Raw genomic sequence first — 15343 nt, forward strand, 5'->3', positions numbered from 1 at the left:
TAAATGGGACGGACATGGAAAACCAGTGGGGGGAGAGAGAGGAATTTCTAAGAGTGACGCTGACATTCAACTGAAAATTGTTTCCAAAATGTAAATAATAGCATAATAGCAGCATATACATACAGAGACTACTGTCAGGCATCGTTCTAAGTGTTTTACACATTAACTTAATTAGCTATGTAGTAGTTTGGATTACTGTTCTTAATTATTCACCCCCCACCCTGCCTCTGAGAACTCTCCAGTGGGCAGAAAAGGTATCACGGAACAGCAGAGAAGCAGGCTGAAGTTTGGACTGGTTTTGGAAGTAGGTATGATGCAAACTCTCTTTTCTAGCTAAAAGTGACCCTTGAAGGGCGTGTGTGGAAAGGCCAGATTCAGCTACTCCATAAGATGGGAATGTGAGCCACTCTATTCGGATATTACAAGATATCCCAAACTGGAGGACACTGGGGGCCAGCATATGGCAGACACCAGCCCTGAGCACTGAGGATGTAGTAAGCAGGAGTGGGCCCAGAAGATAAGAAGGGGAAGGGCACTCAGTAAGGATCAGACACTTCCATATGGTTTGGAGGCTGGGAGGCAGGACTGGAATCCCTCATTCCCACCAATGACCAACATGTCAAGTCATTTTTGAGGGTCTGGCTCAAGAAAGCAGAATTACCTTGCCCTGGCCTAGCCCAGCTGCCAAGCACACCCACTGTGAGCCAGATGCTTAGAATGACTTGGGTCAAGAAGACCTGGAGAAGGACCTGCAAGAGGCTTCCTGGGTGGGTGGTAAAGCCTGAGCCCTGAATCATCCTTCTGACATTTACAAAGTCCTTAACCAGCACTGGCCCCACCGCTGCTCCCTGGTTTCCTGCCCTGAGTGCCACAAAGGACCAGGAAATAGTGGGGGGAGGGGGGAGGGGGGGCAGTGAGCAGTACAAAGACAAGAGGGAAGACGAAAGAAGTAGAACTTCATGACTAATAAAATCTTTACACCTAATTTTTTAGAAGGAAATTGAATTCTGGTGGGGAAAGCAGGCACCACGGTCAGTGAGGCCGGAATAAAAATTTACCTGGAACCTACAGAAGGGAAAGAGGCTGCATTCATTTGGAAGGGACAAAGTCCATGGTAACTGCGCACAGATGCTGGGTCCCCTAAGTGACTCCATACTGCGGCCTAACACCTGGTCCCTAACATTCTCAGCAGCCACTATGAAGGTTGGACAAAAGGAGGCTTTCACTGCCCTGCCTCAGTTGGGCTTCCCTCAGTATCTGGTGTGCCCAGGGTCCTAATCCAGCCATGTTTGAAATGAGGTTGGGGGTGGAGGTGAGGGGGCAAGTCTTTCAGCTGTTACTTTTCCAGGTTTTAGGCAGCCTGGGGCACCTCTGGTCATTTAATGAAGGACTGGGCTCAAATGAGGTATAAATCAGGAACTGAAGACTTACTGGGCTGCACTGGGTCCAGAGCAGGACATTCCGCATGGGCCCAGCACAGCCTAGCAGGCCGGCCTTCCAGGGCTCAGCCCATGGTCTTTCCCGGGTCCCAGCCCAGAAAAGCGGAGGCTTTCTCCTGCGTTTGGAAGACTGACTCAACCCCTCTTCCTCCTAGCTCTCCTAAAGGCCGGGAGACCTCAGGAAGTGTCCTCATCCTACTGCCTTCAACCCCGAGGCGCCTGGCCCCAGGCCTCCCCCGGAGGTCCAGAGAAACCCCGGGCGCTTCCATGCTCTCGGCCTCACCCAAGCGGAGGCCCCTTCATCGCCCCACAGCTCCACTCGGCCCGGGAGGGACGGCCCTTCCCCGCAACCGGCTCAGCGGCTCGCAGGTTCGGGCTAGTCTGGGGCGGGGACTGGGAGCGTCTGAAAGTGGTGAGGAGGGGGGGGACGCGGGCCTCTCTTTAAAGGCCCGGGACCTGAGGCGCCTCGATACCGGCCGGCGACCCCGAGAAGCGCGCCCCATCCGGCTCCCTTCGCCTAAGCCGCCGGGGCTGCCATGGGCCGCTACCGCATCCGCGTGGCCACCGGGGCCGCATTCTTCGCCGGGTCGCACGACCGCGTGCAGCTGTGGCTGGTCGGGGCGCGCGGGGAGACGGACCTGGAGCTGCAGCTGTTGCCGGCGCGGGGCCAGGTCAGCGGGCGGAGCGGGGACAGACCCCGGCCGGGACGCGGGAGGCCGGCGAGGGGCGGGATCCGAGGGCGAAACGACTGCGGAACCGTGCCTGCTAGGACTTCCAGGTGTTGGGACGCCCGGGCGGCTGGGCCAGGAGAGGATCGGGAGCCAGGACCCGGGCTGAGCGCATACCCCTTCTCCCTTCCCGCCGGCCCTGGTCCTCGCAGCCTCCAACTCCTTCTCCAAATGACCCCAGTCCAGTGTCAATATAGGATCAGAAGTCAAGTGGGACGCTCCTAGGAATGAGGGAGCGGGGAGAGCTCAGTTAAAGGACCGATGAAGGTGCTGATACTCAGACATCAATTCGAGACACTGCGGGCCACGCGCCACGCTCCCTCTTCCTCCCGGTGCGATGGGGCGTCAGACACACCGCGCAGATGTCCGGAGGAGGGAACGAGGGAGGCTGTCTTTGGAGGCCTTGTCAACGGAGGCTCCACAAAGGTCCCCTCCTCTCCTGTCCCCACCGCACCTCTGACCCCCCCCAACCCCACCCCCGGCAGGCAAAACGGCCTCTCCTGGGACCCTGCTACTAAGTCTCCGGGTTCTGGTCCCACAGGAGAAGGAGTTTGAGCATGACATTCCCGAGGACTTGGGACCACTGCAGTTCGTGAAGCTGCGCAAACACCACTCCCTGGTGGACAACGCGTGGTTCTGCGACCACATCACGGTGCAGGGCCCTGTAGCCTTCCAGGAGGCCACCTTCCCGTGCTACCGCTGGGTGCAGGCCGACAGCGTGCTGTGCCTGCCCGAGGGCACCGGTGAGGGGCAGTGTCGGGAGAGGGGATGCAGGGCCTGGGGAACTGCTGGGGAAGGGGTGGGGGAGGGCTGCGGAAGGTCAGAGGGCCTTGATGAAAGTGAGTGTTCAGCAGGTTAAGTGTGGAGAAGACAGGACCTTGGAAAAAAGTTATAAAGTACCAAATTTATACACAGAATAAAAAAGGCTGCAAGTGGGGCTGGACAGGGACATAAGTGATGGGCAGATCCCACCCTCCAAGAAGATGAGGACACGGGATGGGAGCCGCAGCAATGATGGGAAACAGGAACAAGTTAGGGCAGGGACAAGTTAGGGCAGGGCAGGTAAGGGTGGCACATGGAGTAGGGGATGGGGGTGACCCCTAAGAGGAGGCAGCTAAGGGAAACAATAAGCAATATGACTTGGAGAGCTGATTTGGTTGGGAAAACATGGAAGAAAACCACGAGGGAGAGGGTGCACACTGACAGGTGGGTGGGAATGAATGAGGACAGCAAATACATAATTTGTTACCGTGGTAAATAAGTAAGAAAGATGATTACAGAGGCAAATGAGGGCAAGGGCAATTAAGGATGGAAACACGAAATACATCACTTTGAGCCAGGTGAGTATAAATGCGGATAAGAACAGGAACAAGTTGATAATATAGACTCTGATGGTAAATCTCAGAAGAGTGAAGTCAGGGAAAGAAAGCAAACAGCTGTTCCTAAAGCCTTTTGAGGACGGTTGAGGTGTGGTAGGTGAGGTTTAGGAGATGAGAAATTAACCAAAGCAATATATAGTAGAAAATAGGTATGGGCATATGAGTGATTGAGATTTTATCACCTTTTTTTTTTTTGGCCACGCCGCATGGCTCGTGGGATCTTAGTTCCCTGACCAGGGATTGAACCTGTGCCCTCCCCGCCCCCCCAGCACAGTGGAAGCACAGAGTCTTAACCACTGGACCACCAGGGAATTCCCAAGATTTTATCACCTTACTTAAGGTGATTTTTTCCAACCATAGATACTGATGAAATAGGATCAGGTGGGGAAAGACGAGTTAAGGGACAAGAAAGGGTGTCAAACATGAGATTGTTGTCTCAAGACAAGAGACGAGGGTTGAGATTAGCAAAACCCAGAGTGCAAAGTTGGCAATGATAAGATAAATGTGTCTCAGGAATCAATGGAGTGAGGCAAGGCCAGAGATAAACGCAACAGAGCTTGACTGAACACATGGCCTATGATGGCGAAAAGGAAGATGAGGACGAGCAGAGGAGAGCACAGGACCACACAAACCGTGGCCAATTGTCTTAATGTCTCCCCAGCCCGCCTGGCAGGAAACAACGCATTGGATGTGTTCCAGAAACATCGAGAGAAGGAACTGAAAGAAAGACGTCAGATATACTGGTGACCACCCACCTACAGGGCCTCTCAGTGGTACCCCCTGTCACTGACCTGGACACCCTCCCTGAAGCCTTGTCCCCATCTCCTAGCTGGGCCACATGGAAGGAAGGGTTACCCCTGACAATAGCTGCGGGCTGTGAGGACGATCTACCTGCCAATATGAGATTCCACGAGGAAAAGAGGCTGGACTTTGAGGGGACACTGAAGGCAGGGTAAGAACAGGCCTGGAGCTCAGAGTGGGGAAAGGGCTGGGAGATCCAAAAACGGTGGTCAATGGTGAGCGGCTGAGGGATTGGCAAATGGGTTCATGGCTCGATTCCTGTCCTAGGGCTCTGGAGATGGTCCTCAAACGTGTTTACACCCTCCTGAGCTCCTGGAACTGCTTTGAGGATTTTGATCACATCTTCTGGGGCCAGAAGAATACCCTGGCTGGTCAGTGGTTCCCCAGGTCTCTATAACCCCTTGCTAGCCCCTTTTGATGACCCGACCTTCACACTCCACAGCCCCTCACGAGACCTCCCAGATGAGAATATATTGTGCTGGGTCATTTCTCAGAGGCCCCAGATGAAAAGGCAGGGGCTGGATATGGGATGGTCACGTGCCTGGATCACTGGGGTAGGGCCTGGAGGAGGGACATCCCGGCTGTGTAAACATCCTCCTCCTACACTCCACCCCGACCCCACAGAGAAGGTTCGTCAGCGCTGGCAGGACGATGAATTGTTTGGCTACCAGTTCCTCAATGGCACCAATCCCATGCTGTTGAGACGCTGCACCTCTCTGCCCTCCCGGCTAGTGCTGCCCTCGGGGATGGAGGAGCTACGGACCCAGCTGGAGAAAGAACTCCAGGTACCCCTCCCACCCTGTGTTGTTCTCTCCTTGGCGGTGTGGCCAGAAGTAGTCAAGGGCAGGGACCAAAGATGAGTCAAGGAAGGGAGGCTGTGGTAACCTACAGCCCCTTGGTCCAGACTCCAGTGCTAGAAAAACCTAGAGGTGATACAGTATGTAGGGAAAATTATGAGAGGCTCCCGGTGTAGAGGGGAAACAGGGTAGATTCCCAGGGTGCAGATGGGGCCAGAGGTGTCAGCAGGGACAATGACATTCCCTGGCTGACGTCAGTGCTCTGGACAGCAGTGTTCATGGGCAGGGAGAAGGGTAGAAAATATGCCATCAGATGGGGAGAACTGCGGGGGTTACTTGGGTTTGGAAGAGGTGAGCTACATGTGAGGAGGACGAGCGAGGCAGGATGTGAGCATGCCGTGTGCATGTGTGCACATGTGCGCTGGCCTCTGCGGCAGGGCTGGGCAGGGGAGCCTCTGTGGATTACTTGGCAGAGAAGGTGAGTTTTAGGGAGTGAAAGAGCATTTGCTGAGCTGGTGACAGCTAAACACAAGGTGTTCAGATCATCGAGGGCTAGTGGGGAAGAGACCTGGCCATCTCGACAAGGGGACAGCTTGCACACGGGACTGAGCAGGCCTGGTTCTAAAATCAGATCTGCCACCACACATCCCTGGGCAAGATGTCTACCCTCACTAGGCTGTTTCTTCACTTAAGATGAGAGGAATCGGGCCAGATGCTCTGGTTCTGCCGATAGGACTCTGCAACCGACATAGGATGATGGCAAGAATTCAGATACAGGTCTTGAATGTCTTCCCCCTTTGCCCTGGCCCTCTCGGGTTAGACTTCGAACTCTAACGATGGATACATTCCTCCTTTCCCCAGAACAGTTCCCTGTTTGAGGCTGATTTCATTCTCCTGGATGGAATTCCAGCCAATGTGATCCGAGGAGAGAAGCAGTACCTGGCTGCCCCCCTTGTCATGCTGAAGATGGACACCAGTGGGAAGCTGCTACCCATGGTCATCCAGGTGGGGCGCCCTCAGCATCCACCTCCCAACACTGCTTTCTGTTCACCTCCACCTCTGCTCCCGAGGAACCAGCCCCCTGGCTCTTGACTCCCAAACCCCAACCTCACACAGTGAGACATGTTCTCGTGTCACTCCGCTTAAAGCCTGGTTTCTCCTGACTCACCCAACTGGCAGGACTTGTTCAAGAGTCATAATGGCCTTTTGGAGTTCTCGTCCTATACCCGATGGTTCTCTAACTTTATTGTGTATCAGAATCACCTAGACAGCTTGTTAAAACACAGCTTGCTGGGTCCCAGCATGAGACTTTCCAATTCAGTAGGTCTGGGATGGGGACTGAGAATTTGCAGTTTTAACAAGTTCCAAAGTGATGCGGATGCCGCTAGCTTGGGAACACACTCTGAGAATCGCTATTTAATCTCTCAGTCCCCTCTCTTTTCTCCCACTGGTCTCAATAGTTAGTTAACAAATACCGTCAATTATCTCCCACACCCAGCTTCCCTTTCCATCCCCCACCATAACTCAGACCCCCATCACGTTTCTCCCAGACCACTGCCGGGATCTCCTCCCTGGACTCCCTGCTTCAGACTCCCCTGCATTCAACCTGACGACCATGGTGCTCGCACAGTGCCACAGCCAGTGAGAGGCAGCGTGGGAGGGGCCTCATTCCTCCTCCTAGATTATACCTCCTGGACGCGATAATCGTACTTACTCATCTGTTTCCCCAAGACTGCTGGCCATAATGTCACACATAAAGTGGGAGTTCAATGAAGGCTTAATTTCTCTTTTTCCCAGATCCAGCCTCCCAGCCCCAGCTCTCCAACCCCACCACTGTTCCTGCCCTCAGATCCTCCACTTGCCTGGCTCCTGGCAAAGTCCTGGGTCCGAAATTCAGATTTCCAACTGCACCAGCTCCAATATCATCTGCTGAACACCCACCTGCTGGCTGAGGTCATTGCTGTGGCCACCATGAGGTGCCTCCCGGGGCTGCACCCGGTCTTCAAGGTACAACCTCTACCCTCCATGTCCCCCTTCACTCAGACCCTAGAGAAAGGAAACAGCCCAGTATCAAATGATATTGCAGCAGCAAAACAAAATTTTTATCACTCTGTGAAAGAAAGAGGTGAGAACAGAAGGAAGACTGCATCAATATTTTGAGACTTGTGTTTTAATTAAGTCAAGTCACTTAAGGTTTCTTCAGGACATATTACTAAGGAAACCCTCTGAAATTCTCAGAGATCTGACAATCTAACAATGGGCCTAGAGTACAGCCGGAATATTGCTAGTAAAACAAAAGCCTTGATCCTGCCTAAGGAGATTTACGATTTAGCCAGAATGACAAATGGTGCCCATAAGAACTACCCAGAGAACAACAGCTGGATCTAGAATCTGAAACCACAAGAGACAGCGATAAACACTAGAGTACTGATGGAGTATGTTCCACCCCAACAGAGTTTGCTAAGTAGGAGCAGGTCAAGAGGCAAGGAGAGCGGCACAGCAGAATCAGAATTGGGGAAGGGAGGGAATAGTAGCTGCCGCAAGCCTGGATATCAGACCGGAGACAGAAAGGTCAGAGGTCTAAGCTCCTGCAACACCCAGAACCCAAGGGTGGGTATTGCAGACTGACCCAGAAATCTTGTCATTTTATTAAAGAGTGAGCTCAGCATCTATTGATCGGCAGAAGGCAGTGACATAAGGCTTGTGCTTGAGTAAAAATGTCCTCAAAATCTTGATGACACTTTAGATATAGGGAACAAGACAGAGAAGGGATGAAACTGATAGAAGCTTATGAACCAGAGCAATTGTCAGAAACAGGGAAGCCTGGAAAGAAGCCAGTTGGGAAGCAAAAATGAGGTTCAGTTTGAGGTACAGGGAGTCATAAATGTTGGTAGGACATGCAGGTGAGCACCTGGCAAGGAGAACGACTGAACTGTGTTTCAGCCGGGGGCCCCGCCGACCCCCAAGCCTGGCCAGCAGTAGCTGTGGCCTCTCCGAGTCTGGGGTGACACAGACAAGATGGAGACCAGTGTGATGAGCAGCATCTTGGATTTTACTGATCTCACGGTGCTCCTGCACCACCGTCTCCTGCTCACCCTGAAGAGGCTAAGCCTCTAGGCACACTGAAAATCCCCCTTTACGAGTTCAGCCCTCTGCCCAACTATCTCCATTCCCACAGCGACGTCATGGCAAACAGCTGCATCGTAATCAGTACACGCAGGAGAGCCAGGCCAGCAATGTCCCAGAGGTGACCTGCACAGGCTCTGGATTCGGACTGCCGGGGTCTGAAGCCTGAATCCTGACCTCTGTGCTTCCCAGACGTGAGCTCAGTGTCCTCAGGTCTAAATGGGGATGACAGGAGGCCCATCGTGGGGTTGCTGAAGGCTGAAACGACCTAATAGTGTGACACAGGCTAAAAGCTAGAAAAAATTAGTTCTTGCAATGATTTGTTAAGAGTTGTTTGTCCCAAGGTATCTCTGCTCCTCATGTGGACTTTGGGCTTTCCATGACACTCAGCACCTTTCATGAACTTTGTGAAAAGTTGCAGTCCAATGTGAGCTGCTTTGACCTCCTGGCACCAGAGTTATCTCTGCCTCACACCCTGTGTCCACCAACAACTCAGATAAATACCAATGCTACGTGAAACCTGTACATAAACTGGGTGTAAATGAAGACAAAATAGTCTGAGATAAAAAGAAATGCATGTGAGGATGAGATAGCCGTTTTTAATAGCTAGGGAAAAGCCATTTCTTGAAAAGCTATAAAATATAGACGGGACCTCACTGCCTAATTGGGGGTGGGGGGAGATTTGACGACAGCAGCTCTGCTGCTTACATATGTGGCTCAGTATGGCTCCTCTATCTCCCTAAGGGAACCCACCCCCCAAAAAACCAACAGTGAAGCGACCAGGGGGTGGAGGCATGGCTTTGGTAACAAGTAGAGAGGCTAATTTAAGCTGTGAGGTTGTAAGTGACAGAGTATAAAAGCAAATTAAAAGGGGCTGATTCTCAAAGGCCACCTACACCCCAGGTGGAAATCATAAAGATAAGCAATAACAGCTAGTATCTAAGGGCTTCTGTGTGGACTAAAAACTCTTCATACATCACTCACATAAGCATCACTGCAGCCTCCTGAGACAAAAGACCCTATTATCACCCGCTGTTGACAGACGAGGGGCTAGACAGGAGATAGACAGGTCAACACTTAGAAGGTCTGGTACCTCGGATGAGTATCAAAGTGAGTGCTGAAGTGTAGAGTGAAACCCAGGTCAGTCTGGCTCCAGAGCCTGACTCACAGGGGCGAAAAGATCACGAGAGTGAGTGATCACAGAAGCAGGAAGAGAGGAGCCTGTCAAGGGAGGAAAGCATCAAGAGTAGGCACCATGCTGCCTACAAGGAAGGACCCAAGCATGTCCTCCATAAACCACCCCCTCTAATCTCCCCCATCCCAGCTCCTGATTCCACACATCCGCTACACGATGGAAATCAACACCCGGGCACGGACCCAACTCCTCCCAGACGGAGGTATATTTGATAAGGTAAGGAGGGGATGGGGCATGGGGCTGCCTCACCGTCTGACTCTCTACGATTTCCTGCCACTTTCAAGATCCCAGACCAACCTGGGTGAATGTCCTGACCCTTAAACCCATGAGCCTGTCCCTTTATATCTATGTCTCTAAATGTGAAAATGCCACACCTGAACCCCTTATATACTGTGTGCTGGCTTCCTCCTCAAGGCCTCGCATCTCTCTTGTCCCAGGCAGTGAGCACCGGTGGAGGGGGCCACGTGCACTTGCTCCGCCGGGCCCTGGCTCAGCTGACCTACTGCTCCCTCTGTCCTCCCAACAATCTGGCTGACCGCGGCCTGCTGGGAACCCCGGGTGCTCTCTATGCCTGCGATGCTTTACGGCTCTGGGAGATCACTGCCCGGTGGGTGAGACGGGGAGCCGAGAAATGCGGCAGGGGAGAGGGCAAGTGGGGCTCTGGCCTGAGGTCAGCATGGGGCAAAAGGAACCTGAAAACAAGAAGGTCCAGACAAGAGGAGCAAAGGACTGGATCCTGGGGAGAGATGAGGAAGCGTGAGTCAGTGCGTACGGCCTGAGAAGGAGAAGGCTGGGGACAGAGAACCTACGTTGGGAAAGCTGTGGACTGGGAGGCTGAGGGATCTGGAAAAATCAGGGGTTTTGTCAGGGAGAATGGCTGTCAACCATGTATAGGGATCCTAGAACTAATGACCCACGTGTCCTTCCTCTCTAGACTAATTTGTAGAAAGAGTTGGGAATGACCCAAAAGGCAGGTCTTGAAGAATCTATACTCAGACATATTGAGAGTCAGCTGGGCAGAGACCATGGAAAAGTGCACGGGTCAAAGGCCGAAGCTTTCTCCTCTCAAGGAGCTCACCTCCCTTCTCCCCTGGGCAGCTACGTGGAGGGGATCATCCACCTTTTCTACCGCGGGGATGATGTCGTGAGAGGGGACCCTGAGCTGCAGGCCTGGTGTCGGGAGATCACTGAGGTGGGGCTGTGCCAGGCCCAGAACCGAGGTGAGAGCCCTCCCCAGGGACAGGAGCTCCTTGGACACTCTGCCCAAGCAGAGTCTGGGTTCAGGACCCCAACCCCTCATGCCACCCCCTCTCCCTCCACACGTCAAACATCTGAATCCCATTCCCACCTCCTAAGACTCAGGACAATTCTAGATACCCCAGGATCATCCTCCGCAGAGACCCTGGCCATCAACCTTTACTTCCACCCCATCCCCTAACCTGCCACAGCATGTGACGCCACAGGGCCAGAACCTGAGCCAGCAAGGGATCTGCCCAGGCCCTGCTGGGGCTCACATTCTCTCCTCATGCTTGTCTATTCCTACTTGAGGATATAAATGTGAAGATTCTTCCACCAAAGCCCTTCTGTTCTCCCTCTTCTCCTCCTGCTTGCTACTGTCCAGCACACACATAGAAAGTCCAGGCCTACTGCACACTGACCACAGTGCAAGGTCATTTCCAGATGCAAACACAATGCTCTGCACGCTTTGGCTCAACCCTGAACTCGGTGCCCTGCCCCTTGAGGCTCACATTTCTTTGGCCAATCCAGCCTCTCCCCACCGCTGCTAGGATCCAGCCACCGTCTTTAGCACCCCACCTGCATTCTAACCTCTGGGGAAGAAACAGCCTTTCTTGAGCTCTTCCTAGATTCCTCCTCCTCTTTCTCTCACACGTGGGTCAGCCTGGATTCTGCTCCAAATTGTCCTTGCGTCCCCGCCCCTCATACTTTGCACCAACATCTCTGCCTCTGTGGGACAACTACAAACATTTGCTGGGGAGCCGCTATGGCCGGCCTCTGAGGGTGCCGTGAGCAGTAACACAACACCCGCCCTCTGGAGGGAGCGTCTCCCTAGGGAATCTGTGTCTGCACCACCCCCCTTCCAGGACCAAACTTTCTCTAGTACATCTCGGTATGTCCCTTGGGCTCCACGTGCTACCAGGAGACCCCTCCTCTCCCTGGCCATCTTTTCCCCAACCAGTATCTACATTTGGAAAATGAAAATAAACATCCACATGTGAACTTTAACCTCCACTAAGTGCCTCTCATTCTCTCTTCCTCCACTGTTCTTCAGTTCTCATAGCTCACCTTCACCTCACTTTCCCAACAGACTCTTTGGAGAAAGTGTGCTAAAAACGGCCTGAGATTAGCAGTCAGGAACCCGAGTTCAAGATCAGCCTCTGCCTTCTCCCAATTATGCAGTCCTGACAAGCAGTTTAATCTCTCTGGTCTTTGGTTTTTGTTTTTTTTTTTTAATCTACAAAAGGGAAGTGATTATATTTGTTCCACTTAACTGACAGGATTTCTGGGTCTCTGAACCCCCCACCTCCACTGTGAATTGAATGGCCTGACATAATCTTTGCGGAAAGCCTCTCTTGGCTATGACCCTATAAATCTATGACTTCTCTTATCCTTCACATTATAATTCAGACACTTGTAATTCCCCACCTGGGAATAGGAGGAAGCATCCCTAAATTCTCAACCACTTTTTGAGGCAGAGGATTTTTTTTTTTTTTTTTTGAGGCAGAGGATTTTTGATCACTCAGAACTTTTCAGCCCCCAACCCTTCCAAAATAACAATACTTATTATTTATTGAGAACTTGTTCCACACCAGGTGATTATCTCATTTATAAAATAGGTATCACCTACACTTTACAGGTCAAGAAGTTGAGGTTCAGAGACGTTAAGTAATTGGCCTAAGTTAACCCAAATATATTACTTGAATCTGAATTGAAATCCATGTCTGATGCAAATATATTTGAATAAATGAACTAAACAAACAACAATCAATTCCAAAACGTAGACATCCCAAGTCTTCGGCCTTTATTTCTCTCTTCTCAGACTGCAGCCTCTAAATCCTGTTTCTTTCCTGCCCAGGTTTCCCCATCTCCTTCCAGTCCCAGAATCAGCTCTGCCATTTCCTTACCATGTGTGTCTTCACGTGCACTGCTCAGCATGGGGCCATCAACCAGGGCCAGGTATGGAGAGCTGAAAGCCCAGGTCCTTGAAGGCAAGTGTCTGGACCTTGGGATGCCCAAGGGAGAGATGCGGGTTCAAATCCTAAGTACCAGGATCCTAGGGTTGCAGTTTCTTCCCCCAGCTGGACTGGTATGCCTGGGTTCCTAATGCCCCATGCACAATGCGGATGCCCCCACCTACCACCAAGGAAGATGTGACAGTGGCCACGGTGATGGGCTCACTACCTGATGTCCGACAGGCCTGTCTTCAAATGGTCGTCACATGGCATCTGGGGCGCCGCCAGCCAGACATGGTAAGAGAGGACCCTGGGGAAAGGGAAATGACAGTTGGAAGGGAAACATAAGAGTGAAGGGCTAGGCTCTAGGTGTGTCTGACTCAAAACTGACTGATCCTTTGTTCTTTCTTAGGTGCCTCTGGGGCATCACAAAGAAAAGTATTTCTCAGACCCCAAGGCCAAGTCTGTACTAAACCAATTCCAAACAGATCTGGAAAACTTGGAAAGGGAGATTACAGCCCGGAATGAGCAACTTGACCTGCCCTATGAATACCTAAAGCCCAGCCTCATCGAGAACAGCATCACTATCTGAGCTCTGGGACACCCCCACCGGGAAGACTGCAGATCAGCTCTGGGACTGACAGTTCCATATTGAGTTTCATGGTTTCCTAGTCTCTGCTGCAGAGGCTCTATTTCCTCCCCCAATTAAACCCCCTACATCTGCATCCCATGAGCCCAAGGGCCTTCACTTTTCTGTAAAGGGCCTGATAATATGTTAGGCTTTGTAGGCCACACAGTCTGTCACAGTAACTTCAGCTCTCCTATTGTAGCACGGAAGCAGCCACAGGCACCGTGTAAATGAATGCTGTGTTCCAATAAAACTTTATTTACAGAGAGTGAAATATGAACTTCCTGTGTCACAAAACATCCTCCTTTCGGTCTAGTCAACCATTTTAAAATGCAAAAACACACAACAAAACCCTGTGCTTCGCTACAGGGATGTGCACAGGCTACAGGCTGGATTTGGCCCTGGATTTGGGGCAGTACCTGCACAACGGTACCCTGCCGTAGCCTGAGGCACTGACCTTACTTGCAAAACATCCAGAGGATGGTAGGGTGGGTGGGGAGGGTGAGGAAGATTTCTTGGAGAAATCGACTACCTCAACTAATTCTCCTTTCCCAGGAGCTTGACTTCATGCCTGGCCAACTTAAAAATTCCTGACTCTTCTTTGGCAACTTTCTCTCCACCCCTGTGTCTCCTATTCACACACCTACCCCAAAAGTCCCTGAATGAGAATGGTGCCCCTAAGGCAAAATAAAAACTTTCACCCCCAAATGGCTTCCTTCCGAACAGTCTCAAACAAAAGAGACACGAGGGCTTCCCTGGTGGCACAGTGGTTGAGAGTCCGCCTGCTGATGCAGGGGACACGGGCTCGTGCCCCGGTCTGGGAAGATCCCACATGCCGCGGAGCGGCTGGGCCCGTGAGCCATGGCCACTGAGCCTGCGCGTCCGGAGCCTGTGCTCCGCAACGGGAGAGGCCACAACAGTGAGAGGCCCACGTACCGCAAAAAAAAAAAAAAGAGACACGAAATAATGTCTCAAGGCCACTATCCCAGGCTCTTCAGTACTCTGGGGTCTCTAAGTGTTTCCCAGGTTCCAAGTTCTCTTTCACGACCCTTTTAAGAACAATCTGCACAAAATAAATGGAAAAATACCACAAAGTTATGCTAACCACTGACAGTATTTGTCTGGTTCTGGGGTCTTGGGATCAAAGTGACCCCTCTCAATTACGCTATGACCACTGTCCTCACTAGAATGGGTACAACATACTCAGTGCAAAACTGTGCTCTTCAAACACCACTATTTCCCTGAATAATTATTACAAATCTGTTTTTCACCAGTGAGGTGTACAAACTTTTTCTTTGGAGGGTATGATCCATTCATATTTTTAAAATCTTGTACTCTACCTTGTTCAAAGGACCTATGATCCGCTTCCTTGGTTTACGGTAGGGAAGAAAATTGACATTTGTGTGTACTTATTCCTTTCTCCAGCACATTTGGCAGGGTCACTCACCTTAACAGCTTGTTCATTGAATCTGCTTTCCTTGGACTTTTCCTAACGCCCATATTTTTCCTGGATTTGGCAACCACAACTCTTCAGTATTTCGCGTTTGGTAACAAAACGTTACTTAAGTATATCCAATGCCAAGAACGCTCAGCAATTTTAAAGCGTTCTAGCCAGAACAGCACGCTTGGGCTCGGGAAGGGGCTCTATGTCTTCTTTTACTGTGTCAGAGTGTCTATTTTAAAGGGTAGGGATGAGTAGAGAGGAGATAGAGGCGTTCTCTCTCGGTGTAAATCTCTATGTCTCACTTACCACGTCTCCATCACAGGACACCACCCGAGACTAAGGTATCTGAGAGAAAAATGACATAATTTCAATCCTCGGCTGCTGAGAGCGCATCGCCAAGGTTACCAGGAGCTCCGCCAGAGATAAAAGCTTTCCTGAGGCCGGGCTACCATTTCTTCCTCGTCACGTGACTTGCCAGACTTGGTCACATGATATACTGGCTCCTCCCATTCCAAACTGGAGAGGGGGGAAATCCAAGAAACCGGAGAACTTTGCTCCTGCAATACTCGCACCCCAGCTACATATGGGTCAATAAGGGATTCCCGAGGGGCCGCT

General features: G+C 51.7%; 1 protein-coding gene and 1 long non-coding RNA gene across 9 annotated transcripts in view; one reads left to right on the plus strand and one right to left on the minus strand.

Annotated features, from left to right (window-relative positions):
* The window catches only part of LOC132594116 (uncharacterized), a 134206-nt gene extending 118976 nt beyond the window's left edge, over positions 1-15230 (minus strand). For 5 of the 8 annotated variants that reach the window (XR_011377037.1, XR_011377043.1, XR_011377041.1 and 2 more), the window contains exons 1-3: positions 15035-15230; positions 12886-12966; positions 7007-7190 (exon numbers count right to left, since the gene is read on the minus strand). This is a non-coding gene — a long non-coding RNA (uncharacterized lncRNA). Of the gene's footprint in view, positions 1-2077; positions 2389-7006; positions 7191-12885; positions 12967-15034 lie in introns of all 8 variants that reach the window. The other 3 variants (XR_011377038.1, XR_011377042.1, XR_011377039.1) reach the window with 2 other exon arrangements.
* Positions 1869-13506, plus strand: ALOX12 (arachidonate 12-lipoxygenase, 12S type). The gene is made up of 14 exons (XM_030862225.2): positions 1869-2110; positions 2709-2910; positions 4208-4289; positions 4376-4498; positions 4615-4718; positions 4972-5132; positions 6006-6149; positions 6942-7151; positions 9595-9681; positions 9903-10072; positions 10564-10685; positions 12560-12660; positions 12783-12953; positions 13069-13506. Exons 1-14 carry the CDS (start codon positions 1976-1978, stop codon positions 13246-13248), a joined length of 1992 nt encoding a protein of 663 aa, XP_030718085.1. The 5' UTR covers positions 1869-1975; the 3' UTR covers positions 13249-13506.
* Positions 15231-15343: the final 113 nt, after the last annotated feature.

The sequence above is a fragment of the Globicephala melas genome, chromosome 20 (genome assembly GCF_963455315.2).
Source record: "Globicephala melas chromosome 20, mGloMel1.2, whole genome shotgun sequence".
NCBI classification, from domain to species: Eukaryota; Metazoa; Chordata; class Mammalia; order Artiodactyla; family Delphinidae; genus Globicephala; species Globicephala melas.

Bases quoted from the DNA above. Each gene is read 5' to 3' on its own strand.
- ALOX12 (XM_030862225.2), top strand. From the start codon at position 1,976: ATGGGCCGCTACCGCATCCGCGTGGCCACCGGGGCCGCATTCTTCGCC. The intron at 9,682-9,902 runs GTAAGGAGGGGA...CTCTTGTCCCAG, and splicing joins ACGGAGGTATATTTGATAAG to GCAGTGAGCACCGGTGGAGG. The intron at 12,954-13,068 runs GTAAGAGAGGAC...GTTCTTTCTTAG, and splicing joins GGCGCCGCCAGCCAGACATG to GTGCCTCTGGGGCATCACAA.